General features: G+C 32.1%; 2 protein-coding genes across 2 annotated transcripts; both read left to right on the forward strand.

Moving 5' to 3' along the window:
* Positions 1 to 1,672: 1,672 nt before the first annotated feature.
* On the forward strand, positions 1,673 to 6,479 carry LOC132057537 (uncharacterized). Its single transcript, XM_059450176.1, has 4 exons — positions 1,673 to 1,819; positions 2,729 to 2,843; positions 3,881 to 4,095; positions 6,103 to 6,479. The coding sequence occupies exons 2-4, from the start codon at positions 2,754 to 2,756 to the stop codon at positions 6,383 to 6,385; spliced, it is 588 nt and encodes a 195-aa protein (XP_059306159.1). The 5' UTR covers positions 1,673 to 1,819; positions 2,729 to 2,753; the 3' UTR covers positions 6,386 to 6,479.
* Positions 6,480 to 17,454: 10,975 nt separating this feature from the next.
* Positions 17,455 to 23,377, forward strand: LOC132057543 (probable CDP-diacylglycerol--inositol 3-phosphatidyltransferase 2). Its single transcript, XM_059450183.1, has 10 exons — positions 17,455 to 17,624; positions 19,718 to 19,802; positions 19,881 to 19,930; positions 21,791 to 21,830; positions 21,969 to 22,013; positions 22,108 to 22,173; positions 22,300 to 22,414; positions 22,495 to 22,551; positions 22,644 to 22,742; positions 22,866 to 23,377. The coding sequence occupies exons 1-10, from the start codon at positions 17,564 to 17,566 to the stop codon at positions 22,917 to 22,919; spliced, it is 672 nt and encodes a 223-aa protein (XP_059306166.1). The 5' UTR covers positions 17,455 to 17,563; the 3' UTR covers positions 22,920 to 23,377.
* The last annotated feature ends 250 nt before the right edge of the window (positions 23,378 to 23,627 follow it).

A 23,627-nucleotide genomic window follows, 5' to 3' on the forward strand; every position in this document is an offset into this window, starting at 1 on the left:
ACTTGCGAGCTTGCCGTACAAAGGATTAGAAAAGAAAATAACAGAATGCTGGCAAGACGTTGTAGATTTTACATGTTAAAGTTGGCCGAAGAACAAGCATCATCAAGCGGTAGAGAATTAACATCTCCTGAAAAAAAATGTGTGTTAAGAGACCGCCAATATCGTTCTGAGGACGATATTGAGGACTTCTATTCTAATGACGATTAGGGTCTATTTAGGCTCACTATCTTAGATTATGGGTCATTTAAGTTTCGGACTAAGGCTGTTAATTTGTATTTTTATTTTATGATGAAGTCATCAATTTGAATTAGTTTGGCATGTTTTTAATTTGCTTTTATCGTTAAAGTCTATTATTAATTGACAATTTAACAAAGAAACACAAATAAATTAGTACATATAATCCATAGAAATATTAAACTTAATAAACAAAATACATATAAATAATGAAAAACAACAAGATAGCACAAATAATCTTCCACAATTTAAGTTTTTCTTTCAAAGCTATTTTCTCTTGTTGAGTGTCTCTAAGTTTAGACTTCAACAAAATTCATTTTTTTCAGAACCGGTGAGCGAGACCTCCAAAAGTTCAATTTTTGCTTCAGCTTCCACAAGCTTAAATTGCGAGTCCAACTAGCGGTATCTCTAGAGATACGTGAAGTCGCAGTATCTCTATCAAAAAGTGAATTTTTAAACTTCGCCGCCACCGTTTTATCCACGTGAATGCTATCTTCCCACCGAAAGTGTTTGCAACCGCTCATATCCTATAAACATTACAAGAAAATCAGTTTTTTAAAGTAAAAATATGTGGATAACGTGAAAAAAAAAAACACTAAAAAATGTAAAAACACTTACTTCGGGCACTTTACAACGCCAAAAACGGTGGCCGGATTATCTTGGGTCTTTGATATTTTTAGTTTACGGAATAACCGCATTCACAAATATCGGGTTGTATAGCAAACTTTGAAGTTTCAAAATTTTGAGACATGTTTTTGAAGTTTCAAAACTTTCAAGTTTCAAAAGAGACATGTTTTTGGAGTGCAAAAGTGTGTTGAAAGGATGAAAATGGAGAAATGAAAGAGAAGAGTATCTTTGAAAATGGGAGGTTGCAGTGGGATTTTGGTAGTGGTTTCAAGCACGAGAATGCACGCGTGAAGTTCTATTTTGTTTTTTTTTTTTTTTTTTTTTAACGGGTTAGTTTGGTTCCAATTTTTTTTTTTTTGGGTTAGAAATGTTCCGGACTCATAATATAACGGAAGGGGTATATTTGGCTCTTTTTCAATAGTACAGGGTATATTTGGCCCTTTTCCGTTTTAGAAAATATAATCACAATTGTACAATAATCCTAAGATATCCCTTTAATCCGCTTAACATTTTCTCTCGGACCCACAATATATAATCTAGACAAAGTTCATAGCAATCCCTCCGTTTCAAAGATATCCTCGATATAATATTTAACATTTTTTTCTTATAATTCGGGCTTTAAAATTTATAACTATGGTAAATTATTTATAAAGAATTTATTTTTAAATTAGAAAAAAAATTATTTATTTTAATATAAATTAAAAAAATAGATTCAAATAAATTGAAACAGAGATAGTAGGACATTTTTAGATGATGTATAAAGAATCTAAACAAATGTGGTAAAAGGAATCCTAAACAAATATAAATACTTACCTTCCACAAAGAATCAAAAGAGTGTGGACTCTCCTATCATCCTCATTTACTCAAACTCCAGCGTTGACAACTCTGCTCTTCCCAATTAACAGATCTCAGCAGAATTATCCTTTCTCTTTCTCTTCTCAATTATTCTTCCAAAAGGGTATACTCTTTTCTTCTTTTTTTTTTTAATCAAAGTTTGGTTCTTTTTAGTATTAGGCACTTTATAATATGTTTCTTGCGATGGTTGAAGTGATAACTTGTTTGATTTGGTTGTATATTGGGATTTTTCTGTTGAATTTTGATGAAAAAAACGGGTATTTTGAATTTTGAAATCGTAGGTAGATGTTGAAAGGGTATTTTTTTTTTTTTTTCACTTGGCAAAAATATCATGTTCACATTTTCAAGAATCTAAACAGTTTGTTTCTGGGTGTTCATTTTTTTGATTGTTGTACTCTTGGGTACAACTCAGATAACCACATTTTGGCAAAGTTTGGTTCTTTTTGGTATTAGTCACTTTATAATCTGTTTCTTGTTACAGTTGAGGTGATAACTTGTTTGATTTGGTTGTATATTGGGAACTTTCCTTTCTAAATTTCGATGAAAAAATGGGTATATTGAATATTGAGATTGTAGGTAGTTGCTGAAAGGGTATGTTCTTTTTACCTAAGTTACTCACACTCTTCGAAAGTGTTGCTGCACCCGTGTCGGATCCTCCAAAAATACACTACTCTTGAAGGATCCGACACGCACCCGACGACATTTTAGGAGAGTGCGAGTAACTTAGCTTTTTACACTTTGCAATTCATCACAATTGACTTAACATGTTCACAATTTCAAGAATCTAAACAGTCTTTTTCTGTGGATGTTCATCTTTTTGATAATTATACTGTTGGTTACAATTTAGAGAACCCCATCTTTTCAAAGTTTGGTTCATTTTGGTATTAGACACTTTAATAATCTGTTTTTCCTGTTACAGTTGAAGTGATGACTTGTTTGATTTGGTTGTATTTTGGGACTTTTCTGTTGAATTTTGATGGAAAAATGGTTATTCTGGATTTTGAATTTGCAGGTAGTTGCTGAAGTTTGGAGGTCCAATGGCGATTGGTATGAAGCAGATGTCTATGATAATAGCAACCCTTGGTGTTTTATCCTTTATATTTGGAGTTATTGCTGAAAACAAGAAGGTTAGTTGATAAAATCAGATATAGGGAACTCTTGTGAATCCTCTACTTACCCTTTTGTCTGTTATCTTATGCCTTATCTATTGACTCTGTGAATTTCATACATCATGTTTGCCTAGTTCTTTTGTGTGTGTGTGTGTGTTTTCCCTTTTTTTGCTAAATGGATTTAATGGCAGTTGGTGCATCTTTTAATGTATATACATATTTATCGAAAATTTTCTGTAGAACCGATCTTTCATGTTATGTTGTATTATATGTTCTTTATAACAGCATTTCGCTATATCAACCAAAATATATCGGGACAAATAGAGAGGTTTGACTGTTTATGGTTCGAGTCTTTAGACAGCGGTGCACCCATATATGCTGGGTTGTGAGATAGTTTTGAATAACTGTGTCACCAATAATCAGTATCATTAAGCACACCATAAACTAAAATGAAGAATCAATCTAAGCGATTGAAGCTTCCTTGGCAACTTGATCTGCCCTGTCATGCTGCCCTCATGTTGGATGAAGCATTGGTCGTGATCCTTCTCAGTTATCCTAAGTAGTTATTTAATAGAGGAGTGGTAGTTGGTGCATACCATAGCAGACCTTTTTTAGACATTGTCAACATTGCGAAAGAAAGTTTATTTGTTGGTGATTAATGTTTTCTTTATTTGTTGGTGATTAATGTTTTCTTTTTCATGGTTGTCTAGTTCAAAGGCTTACCTTTCAGACTATAGAGTGATGTGCTGATGCTTAATGGCTTCAATTACTCTTATTCAAACTATAGAGTGATTAATAATTTACTACTTGTGCCTATGTTCCCGTTTGGATTTCGGAGAGGTAGATAAAACTTAATGGATTTGTAGATTGTGAAAAATATTCTGTGTGAAACAAGATGATGCTATTCCTTCTTAATTTTTTTGTGAGAATGGTGGTGATATTTGAGCATCATTGATGAGTAGATGCACAATATCAGTTAAGTTTTTTTATTTTTTTTTATTTTGGTTACTTTCTCCTCTCTTATTTCCTTTTTTTTTTGGATATTTTTCTTGCAGCCTGCAGCTGGGACTGCAATATCAGGAAAAGGCGTTGTTATTTGTAAATACAAGTCTGATCCTACTGTTGCCTTGGGCTATTTGTCTTTTGCTTTTCTTGCTGCGTCTTCCGTGGCCGGTTTCCTTTCCTTGTTTTATCCGTATCAAGGGAAGTCAATTCCACAAGCTGCTTTGTTGAGAAACACTAGTTTCGTCGTGTTCCTCAATATTGCATTGTAAGCACTCTTCAACTCGTCATTTTCATTCTGTTTTTCAATGTCTTCATTTTCATTCTGTTTTTCAATGTCTTCATTTACCTTTTTCTTAAGGGAAATCGATATAAATAGCCGTCCAGCAAAATAATAGTCAGCAAATGTATATTTTTGTAAACTAATGTATAAATATACATATTTCATACCTAATATTGTATATTTTTTGTATATTTGACTAGCAAATGTAATTATTTTTGCCAACCTGCCAAATGTGTAACTTGCCCTTTTCTTAGAGTCTGTTTGGATTGGCTTATTTTAGGTGCTTTTAAGCCAAAAATAGCTTTTAAGCATTTTTGTAGTGTTTGGGTAAAATAAAAAAGTGATTTTAAGCACTTGTTTTTAAGCCAAAATGACAAAAATAAGCCAAAAGTCATAAGCTAGAATTTCTAACTTATGACTTTTGGCTTATAAGTCAAAAGTCATAAGCCCATCCAAACGGGCTCTTAATCCTAGTTCACTATCCCCATGTGTTTTATTGTTGACCATTTTTGTCCAGAAGTTGGAAAACACACAATCCTAGGTCACGTACTTGTTCATTTGATTGTCATCGTCTACAACTAATAGCCCTAATAATATTGTCTGACAGTTAAAAATAACAACAATTAAAATGATAATAATGATGATGAGACAACAATGATAAGGTTAGTTATTTATTGTGGCACAAAAATGCAACAGTGGAGGGTGCATAATATGCTTGGGCATCTGCAGCTCTTGGCAATTGATGAATATCTGATGAAGTGATGAAAAAAAAACACCGATACCTTTCGCGTCATAACTCGTTTCAGAAATAGTTTTACAGAGGTTAACTTCAGCGTCAGGTTCTTATGTAGTTGCTTTTCATCAGGTGTATTTAATATTTCTTTGAGCGGATGCTGTGCCTCCATCTATTAATTCCATCCGGATCGGTATAGAGTTAGAAACATTTTATAGGCTAGGAAGCTTCTCATGTATCAATTATTATTCCACTGGGAAAGCAACTACTTAAGACACACGGTGAGAGGGTGCAAACACGGAACTGGCCCTTTAATTTGGTTTAAGAACGATGGTTGAACTGCATATGAGATACCTAACTCCTGCTGAAAATAAAGTTTATTGATGATGACAATTGCTACTGGTAACAGTTTTATTGAATGTTGACTATGACCTGAATATTCTGTAAGGTAGCCACTAGAAGTTTCCTGTGGTCAGTTAGTTTAAAAACAAACATATGGAATGAAAAGCCGGTAGTTTGAAGGGTTCTTGCAAGTCTGTCTGACAATTAATTAATTCGTAGAGAATCCCTCAACTTATAATTTTGTACTGCAAGCACAATGCTCGGATATTCGGCAAGTGAAAACTAGGCTGGGAGGAATTTGTTATTTGTCTGGTGATTCTTTGGATGAAATGTGCATGTGGTTTTTCCCCTAATTTGTAGACAACGTTGTCTTGTAGTTGCCTCATTTTTTCTCTTTTAAGGGTGTCTTTGGTATGGAGGAAAATGTTTTCTTGGAAAATGCTTTACTGGAAAATAAGTGGTTTTCTTGCTTATTTTTTGGTGTTTGGTAAGTAAGTAGAAAAAATTATCCCAAGAGCATTTATATATAATTTATGGAAACACTGCGGGGATGAGGGTCGGGGTATGGGGTGTTGGGTGGAGCGAAGGAGACAATAAGCATGAAATGCCACTTATAGAACTTGGTATCCCTGTTCTCATTAGGTAAGTCATTTTCCTATTTGTAAAGAACTTGTTTTCCTAGAGAAACATTTTGACCAACCAAACATGTAAAACTTGAACAACATTTTTTGGAACTTCTAAGGGGATTACTTCCTCCATACCAAACACACCCTAGAGATTGAACTTATAAGGGGGATTACTTCCCAGCATTGATGCATCACCATAAATGATGCTGTTGAGTTCACATTATTCATATGCTTATTCCATTTTCTGAATCTCATTGTTCTTTTTCGGGATTGTGCTGTTAAAATTCAAAGGGGAACAACTGGTTTAGCAGCAGCATTGTTGTTGTGGCCTACAATCTCCGAGCAACTTCACATTACGCGCAACATTCATCACAACTTGCAGACCGATTGCCCAACAGCTAAGACAGGTCTTCTAGGCGGTGGCGCCTTCTTGTCTCTTGACTCTGCGCTCTTCTGGTTGGTGGCGTTGATGTTAGCTGACAATGCTCGCGAGGATTATTTCCAAGAAGCGGATGTCAAGGGCGAGTTGAAAGCAAGTTATGCAGATGATGAAATTATCAAGAGCAGTGCTTAAGTGAAATATACTATTCTACTTTCTCTTTGTTATGCCGCTGTTGCAAAGTGAACTTTTAGCACAAGCTGTTTATAAACATGATTTCCTGCCTTTCTATGTATAAAATATCATTATGGATTCATTCAGTTGAAAAAAAAGGCTTAATGTATATGCGGCTTCCTAAACTTGCCCCATTTTTTCATTTTTGACACCTCAACTGAGTGTTGTTCTTATTGAACTCCTGAATTTGTCCTCAAGTGTGTCTCAAACTCCCTAAATTTGATTTTTATTAGAAGTAGAAATTAAATTGGGAAAATGAAGATGGAATAATATTTTAGATATGTGATAAGCTATTCTTTAGGTCATGCATGTGTCGGCTTAATTTTCTGGTTTCGTTCTCATTTAACGCTAGCAAAAGGCTTAATTAAGGGCTACTCTTTTTTTCCCTCTCAATTGATGCTAATCTTAGCCAAAAGATGGCATAATTAAATTAGAATATATATTAGTTGCTACATGTTGCTACATTCACAGACACCTTGAAGATGGAATGATTAAAAATATGTGAAAAATGTCGAATTGTGTTATGCATTAAGCCAAAAAAAATACTATCGTTATGATTGGGTAGCATTAAAGCTTTTTCGTTAGCGGGTTTAATAGGAATTCAAAAGTTTTTTTGTACACCAAACAAAAATAAATAAGTAATAAAACGTTTAGAATAATTTGAATCAACTTGAAAAAAGAATTCAATTATTCTTAAATTATTATCTAATTGAATAATTTAACGATTTCCCTTTCATATTTGATATTGATTAGCTCACAAAAAAAATCTATCGATATATAAAATATGATTGGGTTCCATTTCTATTTACTGAATAATAATTTTTTTGTTTACAAAAGAATAAAGATCATTTCGGGTCAAAATATGACCTTGAATTATTTGAAATGCTCTAAAAATGTCACAGTCAATACCACGCCTTTGTTACAAGAGTGTGTTACATTTGCCTTTATTCAGTAACCAGACTGATTAAAATGATTTGTTGTTACTGTATCACAAAGTTAATAATGGAAAATAGTCAAAATTGCGAAATGGTTCAAATATGTGCTCTAATAATAGTTGGGGAATCATGCCCTTGTCATTATAAAAATTAATAACAAAAATTGGTTTGTATCTGCCGTTATTGATTAAAGAAACTGATTGACATGGTTTGTTGTTATCGTGTCAAAAAGTTAATAATGGTAAATGGTCAAATTTGCTTTTGAAATATGCAACATACCCAGTATAATTTCACAATCGGATTTTAAGAGTGGGGTATCTGCATCTTACCCTACCTTTCAGATATGAAAAGGAGAGGCTTCTGAACTATGCGAATTGGTTATAAAATGCTCTCCAACAATAATTGGGATCAATCATGCTCTTGTTATTATAAAAATGTATTATAGGCGCCTTTATTGATTAACCGAATCGATCAACATGATTTGTTGTCACTGTGTCAAAAAGTTAATAACGGGAAAATTATCAAATTTGTACAGAACTATGCAAAATGATCCAAATATGCTCTTCGTTAATAGTTGGGGTCAAGCATGCCTTCTTGTTTCAAAAAAATGGATTATATTCGCATTAATTGATTAACGGAACTGATCAGCTTGGTTATTGTCACTGTGTCAGATTTAATAACGGGAAAATGGTTAAATTTGTCCCCAAAACTATGTATAATGGTTTATAACACATTATATGCTAAAAGTTGGGGTCAACCATGTCGTTGCTTTGCTGTTACAAAAGTGGATTGTATTTTCCCTTTATTGATTAATGATTTTGATCAATACGATTCTTTATCACAAGTATCAAAAAGTTAAAGACGAAAAAATGGTAGAATTTATCCATAAACTATGCGAAAAAGAGGCAGAATTGAACCTAAAGGCAATGGAACGCATTGCAACTACACTAGCTTGATTATCCCTAAAAGCATACATAAATGATACACACTTGTGATCTAATGTGAATCTCAAGGTCTGAATACAATCTTTTTTAGAATATAAGCATTAAGCCATTGTTTCAATAAAGAAGGTAGGCGAACCAATATGCAATTTTTTTGGCGAATGAAGTCCATATATACAAAAAAAAAAATTGATAATTTGGAAGAATGTACTAAAAGGAAATCGAGCTTTCCCTCCTGAAACATTTGAGTCGTGTGGTTTATAAAAGGTTATAAAAAAAAAAAAAAAAAAATTAGCAAATTTCTGATGCACAAAAAAAGAATTGCACTATGTTGACAATGTCATCTCTTGTGGACGAATAAATAATTTTGTTCTTGATGAGTTATGACATTTCATAGTTTTGATGATTTGAGAAACATGCCAAGGATCGAGTCCCTCTTTTACAGTACGTTGTAACCACACGTTATGACAGATTTGAATTGCTTTATTTTTTAATTCTGTAAAACCGCGACACTATTCCGATAAAGATTAATCCTCCATCCTGAACAATTAAATGCATTAATTATTTTCCGCAAGCATGCTAAAAGCGAAAGACCAGTGTAACATCTCTATCCAGGTCACATGCATCTCACATGCTCTCATTTGAGTTCCTATTTAAACAACATGTTGGCATTGTTTAACCTATCACTTGAAAACCTAGCAATCTAGATCTTTACAAGTGTAGCCGCTACAGTTCTCTTGGTGCTTTCAAGAACAAAGCTAAGACAAGTTCAAGGTTCAGATCTCAACAACGGAAGATGTTTTGAGTCCTAGAGTTGTCTAGTCTTTGTCTTTATGATCTCTACATTGTAAACCTACACTTCTTCAAGAAGGGTTTTGTAGGTATTTTGTTTTTATCAAGCTTTTGTTGTAAACACTTGGCTAGAGTTAGTCATAGTGGTGTTAGGTTCAGCTAGAGTTAGTTGAATCAGTTTGGTGTTTGACTAGAGTTAGTCAAGAGCATGTGTCTTTGATAGAGTTATTGTAGGGGAGGAATTAGTGGTCTAAGTCCTAGGTTGCAAGAATTTGTAATCTAAAACATTGCTCAGTTTGGTGAAGTTGGAAATCACCTGGAGTATGTCGTGGTTTTTAATCCCTTGAGTAAGGAGTTTTCCACGTAAATATCTTGCCTTATTTTTTTTCTGTCTTTATCTGTGAAAACAATTCAGGGACTAGGTCCCTTAGACTGTTTTGATGAACTCTTAGGTTCTATCCGTTCTTGCATCATTTTTTACAGTATATTAAAAAGAAACATATATAAATGCCTCCATAGAAGCCTTTACAACCTGTTGAAGGTATGGATTCGTAGTCAATTAGACATCATCTAATTGCCTCTATTATCTAAAATTGATTAAGAAGGGGGAAAAAGTTATATATTCCCCACTATTATACCTTTAACTTGTTTCTAGAAGGACATACAATTCTTTTCTCTTTTAAATTGAAACGGTCAATAATATTTGAGGAAATTTAAACTGGCAATTAATAGTAGACAATAAACTCCTAAACATTATTTCATTAAAGTTCAAATATATTATAGTTATTACAAGTTTTTCCAACACGGAATGTAGCATAACCTTTTTGAAAGGAAATTCGATAAGATGTAGATTGGTTCGTCAATATTTGCTTTTCCTTTTGGAAAGATTTTGTCCATTAGTTTGTAAGCCGGGGATGCTAACAAACTAGAAATAGCAAACTTGCTTCAAAAATTCAAATTTAGCTGGTACTATACCATAGAAAAATTTCAAGTTGTGCCAGCAACATAAAAATTTTACAATGTGTCCTTTAGAAAAATTCAAGTTGTCCAAGTGGATTCTATTGGATCCCACCTGTCAGCAATTAAGAAGAAAAAAACAACATGACAACAAGAATAGAAATCCTATCAAATGTACACTCACGTGTTATAGGTTTCAGTAGGTGTGTAAAAAATAAACCGATAAACAGCACCAAATCAATAAATCGAATCAATTTGAGAAAAAAATCCAATTAGTGGTTGAGTTTGACTTGGTTTGGTGTTGAAAAAAAAAACCCGACCATAATTAGTTTGGTTTGGTTTTAGCTAAAAAAAGTCAAACCAAACCAAACCAACCCGACATTACATTTATTCAATTTTTAAAATATTTTATATATATAAATACTTATTTGTAATGTAATTTATACATTTCTGAAATTTTTTCGTAGTTCTTTTGTCTATTATCATATTATTTCGGTTTCTTGCTAACAAAAGAAATTCTATATTATGACTAGGAATGACAATAATGTTGAATATCTATTCTTTAGTTTTGCATAATTGGTTTAGAGAGTGAAAATACATGAGTTAATTTTTTTTCTTTTTCTTGTAATTAAAACTTTTTAGTCGTACTTATTTTAGCATGACTTAGTATTTTTAGATTATGGTCATTTTTTATGGCTTATTAGTTAACAATATTTATTTTAACCGATTTTATTATTTTTTTTGTTGAATATTTTAATATAATGTCATCATTCATCTCACATTTTGTGTTATTTTTTTAAGAAACACCTTACTTATATAGTTTTATCTTACTAGGAGTAAAGAAATATTTGAAGTAAAAATTATATATTTTGTATGAAGACTTTTCCGGGAAAAACCCGAGAAAATCGAATAACCCGAAGTTCAAAAACCCGAATTTTATTGATTTGGTTTGGTGTATAAATTTAAAAACCCGACGCAATTAGTTTAGTTTTGTATTTTAAAAATCCGAACCAACCCGGTCCATGTATATCCCTAGGTTTTAGTATTTGAAAATCATGAGGGTATGATGGTAAAGACTTACTTATATAGTGTTCCCAACAAAATAATATCAATATATTGTGATTTAGTAAATTAATAAGGTGGAAGTGCAAAAGTATAATTAAGTAAATTAATTTATTTGCAAATACATAATATTTAGTTGATATAAATATTCGAAACGAAATAATTCTTTTAATTGTAAACTCACTTAGAAAAGGATTCCAGAATGATAAAATCTTACCAGCGTCCCATATACATTAAATTAATAAATATGTGATGAATATTTCTATACAAATTTTTTAATTAAATCATAAGTAATTGATGTATTAGATATTTCATTAAATTATTTAATCATAATAAATTAATATAATCTCATACTCCATAAAAATCAAATGTAGATAAATATTATATAAACAGAATTCTGGATCCATTGAAAAGTCAGACGCCATAGCACACAGAAATTGAGAGATTAAGAAAAAGAATATTTGGATAAAGACAGTTGAAATTTTCAAATCGAACCAGATAGGCACAAAAGGAAGAAACCAAAATATCTTGAAAAAACTCAAAAGAGATAAATTCATTTGAGCTACGCCTAAAGGGTGGGGGATTGTATGTCTAATTACTCTGCTCCAATTTGCGATACACTTCAATTGGTATAAAATCTTTAACAAAAAAAAAAAAAAATTAAGAAATTCAATCTTTCCATCAAAATAATATTTATATAACCATACATTCTAGAGGCGAAGCCAGGATTTGGAATTTATGGGTTCGATTTTCTAATTATTTAAAGTTACTGGGTTCTAAATCAATAATTTGTATATATTCAATGAATTTTTTTAATAAAAATACAGAGTTTGGACCAAAGCTACTGAATTCGGCCGAATCCGCGCCTGATACATTCTTATCTAATTGAGATCATAATAAAAAAATTAATATTAACATGTATCATATAGATTAGGACAGAAAGAATACAAACACCAGAAATACAATTTTAAAAACATTTCTATAAACCCAACTAAATATTCCTTGGTCTCTTTTATCTAATTTAAAAAAATAAAATACATCATATAAATTAGGATTAGTAAAGGAATAGAAACCATTCTTGACTATAATTTGTCGGGCAATTGCGAATTGCCCTTCTTTTGGTTTGATCTTTAAATTTTGCCCCTCATATTTGTGGTCTTTAAATTTTGCCCTTTGTCTAAAATCCATAGGTTCCGGGTTCAAACTCCCGCTCAGTCAAAAATTTAAAACAAATTCGCAAGACAGAGTTTGAATTTCGCTATGCCCCCTCCGACAGACTTTTAGTTATTTTTAATTAAAAGTCTGTCGGAGGGGGTAGACTTTGTCTTGAGGCATATATTTTTTATTTTTATTTTTTACTTTTAAAGTTTTAGTTATCATAACTAAAAGTATGCCCCATCGCTAAAAGTATGTCCTTAACGCATAACTAAAAGTTTGTCTTATAAGACAAAGTCTACGCCCAGGAAAAGTTCTTGCTTATGGGGCATACTTTTGGTTATCTTAACTTAAAGTCTCTGCTCCATAAGCGCATAACTAAATTATGCCTTAAGGAAAAGTTCTGCTTTATGGGGCAAACTTTTAGTTATGTCGGAGAGATAACTTTAGTTTTAACTTTTGGGGCAAACTTTTAGTTATGTCGGATCCGGCATAACTTTAGTTTTTCCTTAAGGATTGTATGCCGGATCCGGCATACACGCTCCTAGCCCTGCCTTTGTGAAATTATTTTTTTATTTTATACCTGAGCGTGGGTTCGAACCCAGAACCTCAGGTATTCGCCCACCTTTCCAAGCGAAGGATAAAACTTAAAGACCACCAATATGAGGGGCAAAATTTAAAGACCACAAATATGAGGGGTAAAATTTAAAAACCACCCCAAAAGAAGGGCAATCCGCGCAAAAAAATGTAATTTGTCGGGTTGCATCTTTGACCCGTTTCAGACGGCAAGGCCCAAATTAGAATTAAGTGTCCAAATCGAATAATCCAATCTGAATACTACATCTCAAATCCTGGAAAAAGCATTTCATTTTTTAAAATAAAAATAAAATGCATCATATGAATTGAGAAAAAAATAATACACTTATCATTCTTGACTAAAATTCTTTAACCTGTTCAGAAGGCAAGGAAGGAGCAAATTGAATATTTCTCTAGAAAAAGCATTTCTTTTTTTTTCTATAAGGTGTTTTTCCTTTTGCGTAGATCGAAAGGCCGCATTTTACAATCAATTCACAATCGTTGAAAAATGGCAGGAAAATCGAGACCAAAGCCATTAAATGTTTACTTTTATATTCCAAACATCATCGGTCGAGTTATTTCTCTTTTCGAATGATAAAATCTTACCAGCGTCCCATATACATTAAATTAATAAATATGTGATGAATATTTTTATACAATTTTTTAATTAAATCATAAGTAATTGATGTATTAGATATTTCATTAAACTATTTAATCATAACAAATTAATATAATTTAATCTTGTTAAGGTTTTCTTGATTTTCTTACCAAATTTGGATTTTATTTTTTCTTGAAGGAAAAACAAAGAGTTTACCATAATTGATTTTACTTTTTCCAAAAGGAAAATATAAATCTTTCATATTTGAATAACCCTTTTCTTGGAGAAATTTTTTTTGTACATCTATAAATCGAAGACCTCCTTCTCACAACTAGAGAAAAAAAAAAGCATCCATAATATAGTCCCTAAAGAGTCTTGTTTATGGGGAGATTATTCTCTCCATAGTTTTAAAGACTTTCTTTTAAATTAGATTTTTTAATATGTAGGTCACTTGACCAAACCATATTATAATATTATGACTTTTAGTATATTTTCTTTGTTGTCTGATTTATCGTCGTTCAAGGTTTGCAATTATAAGCTTCCGCATGACATCCTGATTATTTTTTATCCCAACAAGTGGTATCAGAGCCAACGGTACAACGAGGTTGAAGACAGGTTTAAGTCAGATTCATATCAAGATGCAGCCAATTTGACGATAATGAAAATTTTTGTCCAAGAAAAAAAAAGATATCTGGAGTACTACATGTGGAGAAATTTTCAATCATATTTTCAAAACTTCTGCAACTGCATATTTTTAAAACAAAAACAATTTTTAACTCATGCTTAATTTAACGCATGAGCTTCAATTTTCAACTCATGTTTACTTTTAACGTATGAGCTCAAATTTTCAACCCTTGCTTATTTTAAATGCTTGGCCCAATTTTAACCCATGTTCACTTTTAACGCACAAGGCTTAAATTTTTAACCCATGCCTACTTTTAACCATAGCAAGCAACAGTGATGAAGATTATGTGAAGAAGACGAATCAAGTTTTGTCAAGAAAATTCAGGCCAAAAGGGGAGATTTGTTAAGATTTTTTGTCCTGATTTTCTTACTATATTTGGATTTTACTTTTTCTTGAAGGAAAGACAAAGAGTTTACCATAATTAATTTTACTTTTTCCAAAGGAAAATATAAATCTTCCATATTTGAGTAACCCTTTTCTCGGAGGAAAAGTTTTTAGACATCTATAAATTGAAGACCTCCTTCTCACAACTAGAGAAAAAAAAAGCATCCACAATGTAGTCCCTAAAGAGTCTTGTTTATTGGGAGATTATTCTCTCCATAGTTTTTAATGCTTTCTTTTAAATTAGATATTATAATATTATGCCTTTTAGTATATTTTCTTTGTTGTCCGAATTATTGTCGTTCAAGGCTTGTAATTATAAGTTTCCGCATGACGTCATGATTATTTTCGATCCCAAGAAATATTCCATAAAAATCAAATGTAGATAAATATTACATAATTACAATTCTGGATCCATTGCAAAGTCAAACGCCATAACACACAGAAATTGAGAGATTAAGAAAAAGAATGTTTGGATAAAGACAGTTGAAATTTCCAAATCTAACCTGATAAGCACAAAAGGAAAGAAACAAAAATATCTTGAAAAAACTCAAAAGAGATTAATTCATTTGAGCTATACACTTCAATTGGTATAAAGTCTTTAACGAAAAAAATTGAATCTGACAATCTAAACAATATTTATACAACTATACATTATTTTCTAATTAAGATCAAAATAAAAAATAAAATATTAACATGCATCATATAAATTAGGACAGAAAGAATACAAACATCACATATACAATCTTAAAAACACCTTTTTAAACCCAACTAAATATTCCTTGGTCTCTTTATTCTAATTTTAAAATATAAAATACATCATATAAATTAGGATAAAAAGAATGGGAAAATGACCTAATAAATATTACTTGAGACTCTATATTGCAAAATATAATGATATTTTTTCTTATTTACAAAACATACCAACAAAATTACAAAGTATACCAGATTTGAGTTTAATGGGATCCCACGATTTTAGGCTTTTTTTTTAAGAAAAATAATCTGATTTTAAATGTGAGCTTAATTTTAGGATAGTTACCGATCAACTTCTTCTTCTTTTTTAAAAGATTTCTCTCTCTCTCTCTCTGCCCTTCTATGATAGACATCATTTCCAGACCTAAAATTCATCTTTTCTCCTAGAATAAATTTTCAAACCAATATTACAAAGTATTTTTTATTACTGACCTGTGTATTAATTGTATATAAAAATTAGTTTGTATCGTTTGAGATATGTGTGATCATTGTGTGTTTGTAACCTTTATATATTATATAAACTATAGTTTTCAAAAATGTTGAAAACTAATATATGTATGAAATGTGTATGAAATCTGCTATATATCATATAGATATATGCGGTACAATGTGTATGAAATGCGAATAATTTTTATATGAATTAATGTATGAAATGTGTATGGAATCTGGCTTGTATCAATTAGAAAACTTATTATACATATATACTTTCTCATAATCTATACATACTTTGATCAGATTTTATACAATTTACATGTACTGTATCATGATCAAAATATACATACAACTTTTACACATATTTTATACACAAAAATTATAACGAATTTATACAATTATACATATTGCATACAAAAATTTATACATATTTATTTTCTGGTGTATGAACTTTGTATGAAATCCGGAACCATTCTTGACTATAATTTTTGGGGTTGCATGTTTGACGCACGGCAAGGCCCAAATTAGAATTAAGCGTCCAAATAGAATAATCCAATCTGAATACTACATCTCAAATCCTGAAAAAAGCATTTCATTCTTTTAAAATAAAAAAGACCAAAGAATATTTCACTGCTTTTTCTATAAGTGTTTTTTTTTTTTTTTTTTTTTTTTTTTTTTTTTTTTTTGGCGTAGATCGAAAGGCAGGATTTCCAATCATGGTGAGAAGAACAGTCGATCAAAAATGCCTGCAAAATCGAAACCTAAGCCATTGACCGTTTAGAATTTATGATCTAAAAATTATTTTAACAATTATAAATTATCTAAATAAGATCAATAGATTTTTTTAGAATTAATATTATAATTATATATAAAAAGACTTCTTTCGTCCAAATTTATGTGATATTCTTTACTTATTAGTCAACAAAAAAATGACACATTGCTATATTTAGTGACAATTTAACTCTAAATTACCTAAGTACATTTAATGAGATGATTTATGATCCCACCAATATTTAATATTTATTTTAAACCATAAATTTTAAAAATATCTCTTTCTTTCTTAAATTTTGTATCCAGTCAAATAGTACCATATAAATTAAGCATATATATTATTTAAAATAGATTAAAAATAAAATGAATTGAGAAAAAATAATACACTTCTAAGGGGTCATTTGGTAGGAGGATAAGTTATCTCATGTAGATGGGATTGAGTGGGATAAGATGTGATTACTAATCCCACCTTTTATCCCATCTACATGGGATTGGATAGGATATCAAAAAAGTTATCCCACCAATCAAATATAGGATTAATTCCAATCCCATTGGATTAATAATCCGTACCCATCCTATCCCTCGTTTAGGGGTCGTTTGATACGTAGACATAATCCTGAGACTAATTCATCCCATCTCTTGGGACTAATTTATCCCATCTAGGAGATGAGACAAAATAATATCAGAATTAATAAGATAAGATGAGATATCGCATCTTTAAATTTAAGATGCACTTTATACTTTATTTGATATAAAATATAAATTTATACCTTCTATCAAATATAATATAAAATTAATCCACAATTAATCTTTGCGATATCCGCCTAATACCGTGTACCAAATGACCCCTTATCATTCTTGAGTAAAATTCTTTAACCCGTTCAGACGGCAAGCCCCAAATTAGAATAAAGTGCCCAAATTGAATAATCCAATCTCAATACTAATCTCAAATCCTAGAAAAAGCATTTTTTTTTCTTCAAATAATTAAAAAAAAAAAAGAAAAAAAAAGAGCAAGGAATATTTCGCTGGTTTTTCTATAAGTGTTTCCTTTTGCGTAGATCGAAAGGCAGCATTTTACAATCAATTCACAATCGTTGTAAAATGGCAGGAAAATCGAGACCAAAGCCATTAAATGTTTACTTTTATATTCCAAATATCATCGGTCAGTTATTTCTCTTTTCGAATTCCTTTTTTATATTTTTGAACACTCATTGGTATATATTCAGCTCGAATAAGTGTTATACTTGTCGATTTTGTTTTATTTTTATGAAATTTGATATATTGGAGAACGAAAATGATGTACTAAGAAGTAGAACGTGGTTTTGTGTTTATTTCTCGAAGTTTGTTCAAAATTTCTATGTTTAGGCCTTGATTTTTTATTTTATGGAGAGGATATTCATCTTTTTTTTTTTTCTATTTTTAGTAATGATTTGTGAAATTTCATGTTGTTGATGACTTTTATTTGTTGGAGTATACTCCATTCTGTCTCAATTTATGTGATACAGTTCGGATTTCGAGAGGTAAACAAGAAAATCTTTGACCGCGTACTGAAAGTAGAACGTGGTTTTGTGTTTATTTCTCGAAGTTTGTTGAAAATTTCTATGTTTAGGCCTTGATTTTTTTTGTTTTTTGGAGATGATATTTATCTTTTTGTTCTATTTTTAGTAATCATTTTTGAAGTTTTTAATTTTGTTGGTAACTTTTACTTGTTGGAGTATACTCCTTTTTGTCTCAATTTATGTGATACGGTTCGGATTTCGAGAGCTAAACATTGACTTATTTTACTTTTTATGTAGTTTCTGAATAAGTATGTTATTTTTCAAGGAAAATTTAAAGATTGTATGTTAGAATTCACGGTCAAAATAAAGAAGTTTGGCTCTCGAAATTTGAACTGTAGCACATAAATTATTGGGATAGAGGGAGTATAACTTTGGTTAGAATATCTCTTTTTGAAAAGAGATGGGTGATATTTTGAATAATATTGTGTAATAATATGACTAGGAAATAGTTAGTTGATATCTGGTGGGAGGTAGCAGGTACCTGGTTGAATAAGAGGTGCGTGCAAGCTGGGCATGACAGCGTTGTCATAAAAAATGACTAAAAGATTCGGATAAAAATTACGAATAGCCAGTTTTTAGCCTTTGTAATTGAAAGAATAGTCACTTTCATGGAGTTTCAAATTTCACAGTTGAAACTCCGGGACATTATCATGGAATTTGAAACTCAATGGCAATGGCTATTTTCAATGGACGGGGTTGAAAAGTGGCTAGCCTATGCTATTACTACAAAAAAGTCGCCATTGTGATGCTACATGCTAGTGTTTTGTGTGGAATACAAAACTATTCGAATTTATTGGAACTGAAATTGGCTCTCGTTTTTCTTAAACACCTCACTTCCCTTTAGTGTTTAATTCTCGTTTTTTTTACACCTCAATTGTGTTTGATTCTCATTTGTTTATGTCAGAGATCCTTTTGCTGCACTGCAAGTTCTTGTGCTCTACTGGAATTAGGGAATTAGTTAATTCTTCTTTCCAATGAGGCTTTGCAGTGGTCTTATTGATCCCTCTGTTCCTTTTTACTTGTCCCATATACTAAAAATAGATAATCCTTTTTATTTAGTCATTTTAGCAAATCAAGAGAGATTATCATTAAATAACTACATAACGTAAGTAGCCAAACTTAGATTTCCACAGCATAATTAATAAGGGTGATTTAGTTAAACAAACCCCTAATAAATAGTTTCTTAAGGGAGTGCCAAGTCAACAAGGGGCAAGTAAAAAGGAACAAAGGGAGTAAGAAGCTCTACCTTATGCATTTCTATAAATACCAAAGCTCCGATGTCAAGTACTTAACTTCCACTATTTCTTTCTTGGGATTACATTTTTCCTTCATTTTTCTTGCACTATGTTGATTGGGCCTTTTTCTGTTGACATCCTTGCGTAATTCGGCCATAATGGATTGCTTCATTTTTTGTGTTTTACTTTCAACTTACTTGATCCAGACTGTATAAATACTTTTCTTCCTCTTAGATTCATAAATGTTTTGATAGTTTAATCATGCATTTTTTTTTTTTTGAAATATATTCAATATTGTATTTTGATTTGACTGCTTTTGGTTTGAGATCAATGTCAACTTTAATAGAACTCAGAAAAATAACTTTGTACAATCAAATGCCACTTAAGTAACTCTTCAGATGTTAGAGTGGGATATAGATATGTCGTGCTGAATTGGTTGTTACATATGTTGTTGGATGCAGGGTACCTGAGGATTTTGATGAATATTGTTGCATTTGCTGTGTGCTTTGTGGACAAAAAGCTATTTTCCCTTCTGTATTTTGTTAGGTGGATTCCCTTTGTTTATGTCTTTTTTTGGAGTGTGTGGAAGTGGGGTTGTTGGCTAATTGAGTTTTTTGTTTTCAGTTTCGTTTGTGATGCTTTGGATGGTTGGTTTGCTCGTAAGTTCAATCAAGGTAAGAGTTTTCCTTGTTTTATGTTTGATCAGGTACCAGTTTATTATTGCTAATGACAGGAGTCGAAATGTCAAAGTGTTCTAATTTCTGTCTCAATTCGGACTAGGTTTTGCAAATTTTTGGAAGTAAAACTTATATATTTGGGAACTCCATAAATAGTACTGCAAAATACACTACCTCTATTTAAGAAATTTAGGGAATAGTTAATGAAAAATAGCTGACTCTCAAAATAGTAATATTGTCATATAAAATGTACAAATGGGGTTTTGGATTTGGTAAACCCCACCCTCATGGCCTCACCATCATCATGGTTGGAAGTGTGCTAAGATGTGAAGAACATATGGAAGCAAGTCGTATTTTGAGCAAATAGACCACTCCTCATTCCTCCGTCGGTTCTCTGCCTGGGAGAACGGTTTTAAGAAAGAAAAAAATCAGAAATGAAACAGTTATTAGTACTGCGCATATTCTTGTTTATTTTGGGAGGGTGGTTGTCTAATTTGAGATATATCTTTCACCAAAAAACCAACTATTCGTATGTTACCTTATATGAGACGGAACACTGCTGGAAGTCTTATAGGCCAAAAGGGAAGTATGCCTTGATTCAATGGGTCGGCTGGATAAATCTTCTTTATCAATTGGTATCTTGTTCAAGCCACCAACATCTTTTACTACACCTCTTAACTCCCATTACCGTCCTCTGTATTATTCTCCATTTTGTTTTCACTTTTTCTCCCTTCTATCTCTATTCCATATTGTTTTTCTTCCTCTAAAACCACAACTTTCTCTTCTCCCAACTTTGGTTTTTCTCCTTCGCTTTTAATACTAGTAGCTACATGGAGCGGGTGAAAGAATTTGCCAGTAAGGGATATGAGTCACAGGATAATATTGCCATAAGAGCTTTTGAACAGAGCTGCTCTTACCTTAAATATCATCTGCAAGGAGGACATCAAATTTGCTAAGCAGCGTTATTCTGAAATTGGCAATGGCATAAAAAGAAATGTAGATCTTGATGGAGCAAGAGTAGGAGTGTAGCCAAACCCTGTAATGAGTTTGTTGCTACAATACTAGGGGCTTGGCTCAGTGGAGGTGTTGAGTCTCTCTATTTTTTTTTTTATTTTGAATAACATTTGTATACCATCCAAAAGTATCAGCATTTTTATGCTGATGTGAAACTTTACTGGTAAAGCCACCAAAAAAAGAATTGAATATAGATTATGTGTTAGGGCAGCGGTGAATAAAGGCAACCCTCCTTTATTTGAGATTAGAACCGGCTACACTTCTCGAAGCTCAGTTAGGCGGAAATGGAAATATTCCTTAGATTAAGTTATCAAATTAAGGTATCAACAATGGATCTATTTAAGGCTATATATTGCTGGTTTTTTTTAGAACATACATGAATGTTTGACATTTTCTGTTTACATATTTAAGTGTAACCAAACACAGAACCAGAAGGATAGTATTATTGGACAGTTGCTATATGCATTAAGGAACTTCTATCTACTCCACTCCTGCCCTTCTCCTTCACAATTTACACACACACACCTCTTTAAAGAGAGAGTATTTGTGGACACCCCTTTGACGACTAAAAACCTAAGTATTAAATCAAAGTACCTGCTTGAAGACTTGTGAGTTCATTTCCTAACAGAATATTTTCTGGATCTTAAGTTATTGATTACCAGTAACGTGTGCTCCAAAATTTTATACAGATTAATAACTTCATAAAGAAAAAAGAAAGTTACGGACGATAATAGTGTCTATCTGTGAGTTTTATTTCCTGTTTTCTGGCTTTATAAAACTGTATCTGTGTCATATGTAAGACCAGCCATTTATTTGATTGTCAATTTTTCTCTCTGGATTCAGCTTCGACATTTGGGGCTGTTTTGGACATGGTGACAGATAGGTAGTGCCACATTTCTAACCCTCACTCTAACCCCCGCCCCAAAACCCTTGTGGTTGAACGTTTAATGCATCTGCTCTTACTTTCATATTAGGACTCAGTTGTGCTTTCTTGTTTATGTGGGCTGGTATGATTTTTCAGGGTTAGCACTGCCTGTCTGCTGGTTATTCTTTCACAGGTTTACAGGTAGTTTCATTACTCTTGTCTGCGTAAGCTATTGGATTTTTAAAAGTTTTGTTATATTTAAGATTTATTTTCTCCTGTGTCCTCTTGCTTTCAGGCCTGGTTTTATTTTCTTGTCATTGCTTGCTCTAGATATTTCCAGCCATTGGTTGCAAATGTATAGGTAATTAACTCTCCAATAACACAGATATCTTTTAAGCAAAGATCGATTATGCTTTGTGTTTTCTGTAATAATGTGTTTAGACTTCTGATTGATCATGTTTTCTCAACCAATAAAAAATTCTTGCAGTACCTTCTTAGTAGGAAAGACAAGTCATAAAGATGTCAAAGACAGCAGTAGCTGGCTATTCAGGCTTTACTATGGAAATAGGATGTTTATGGGCTACTGTTGCGTGTCATGTGAGGTAACTATATCAATTTTGGAAAGCTGCGAGATTCTTCATGTGCACAAAATTGTTATCTGATTTTAGTTTTTATTTGCCAGGTTCTTTATATTACATTGTTCCTTCTTGCAAGGAACGAGACTGACAGTCTTATTGATGTAAGACCTCAGCTACTATAATCTTTTATATCTTCTATTTCTGCTCCCTCGTGTTAAAAAGCGGATTCACATTTTCTGCATCTCATATTTAGGTTCTTGTAAATACTGCAACGACAAGTTGGATTTATCTCGTCTATCTTGCTCTTCTTGTGTTTGGATGGGCAATCAAGCAATTTGTTAATGTCATACAGGTAGATAACTACTATCTATGCTAGTTTTTGACAGCCTATAGAGGAATTGTGCATATGTGATAGTATCTTATTTGCCTTGTGTAAAATGCTGTTATCAATATGACAATTGTTTTCTGGTTTCAGATGAAAACCGCAGCTGATGCTTGCGTGCTGTATGACATCAACAAAAAACAGTAGCACTGATGTAAACGTAAAACGAGAGGCTTCTGCAATAATGCTTTTCTGGATAGTGCATTTTGTTTTTCTGGATACTGCTTTTGTTCACACATTCCGGTGGTCCTTCCAGGTAGCAGCTTCTTTTGGTGATGGCTTGAATTGGAAAGAGTTTTCTGATGCATACATTCTGTAGGAAATGATCTAAGATTTTCGGCTAACAACTGCTTATGGCCTAAGGCCTAATCATGCGTCATTTCTCCCTCATTGTTGTGCCTAAAGTTGGATATGATTCTAACAGTTCCTTTACTGTCGATTTTTTTGGGGGTTTGTTTAGTTGGAATGTACATACTCTTTGGCAAATCATAGGGATTTTGATGTTTGTTCTCATATTGTTGACGAATAGCCATTGGATTTTGTCCCCTCTGGGTTCATTAACTTTGATTTCTGTACCATGATCAATATTTGATATATTGTAGTTCCGGTCTTGTTGCCTCCAATTTAGGTTGTTCCTCTTTAATAACTTCATAATCATTCTTGAATTGAACGGAGAAAAATAACGTAAAATTGAACTCCTAATTCATTGAGCATACATCTCTATATCGTGTTCTTGCTAGTTCAATTCAAAGATTTGGACCCGTTTGGCCATGAGAATTTTTCACTTTATTTGAAAATCAGCGCTTTGGCCGTGAAAATTTCAAGTACAGCTTATCTAAATTCCTGTTTCACTTT

This window comes from Lycium ferocissimum, chromosome 1, assembly GCF_029784015.1.
Source record: "Lycium ferocissimum isolate CSIRO_LF1 chromosome 1, AGI_CSIRO_Lferr_CH_V1, whole genome shotgun sequence".
Lineage (NCBI taxonomy): Eukaryota > Viridiplantae > Streptophyta > Magnoliopsida > Solanales > Solanaceae > Lycium > Lycium ferocissimum.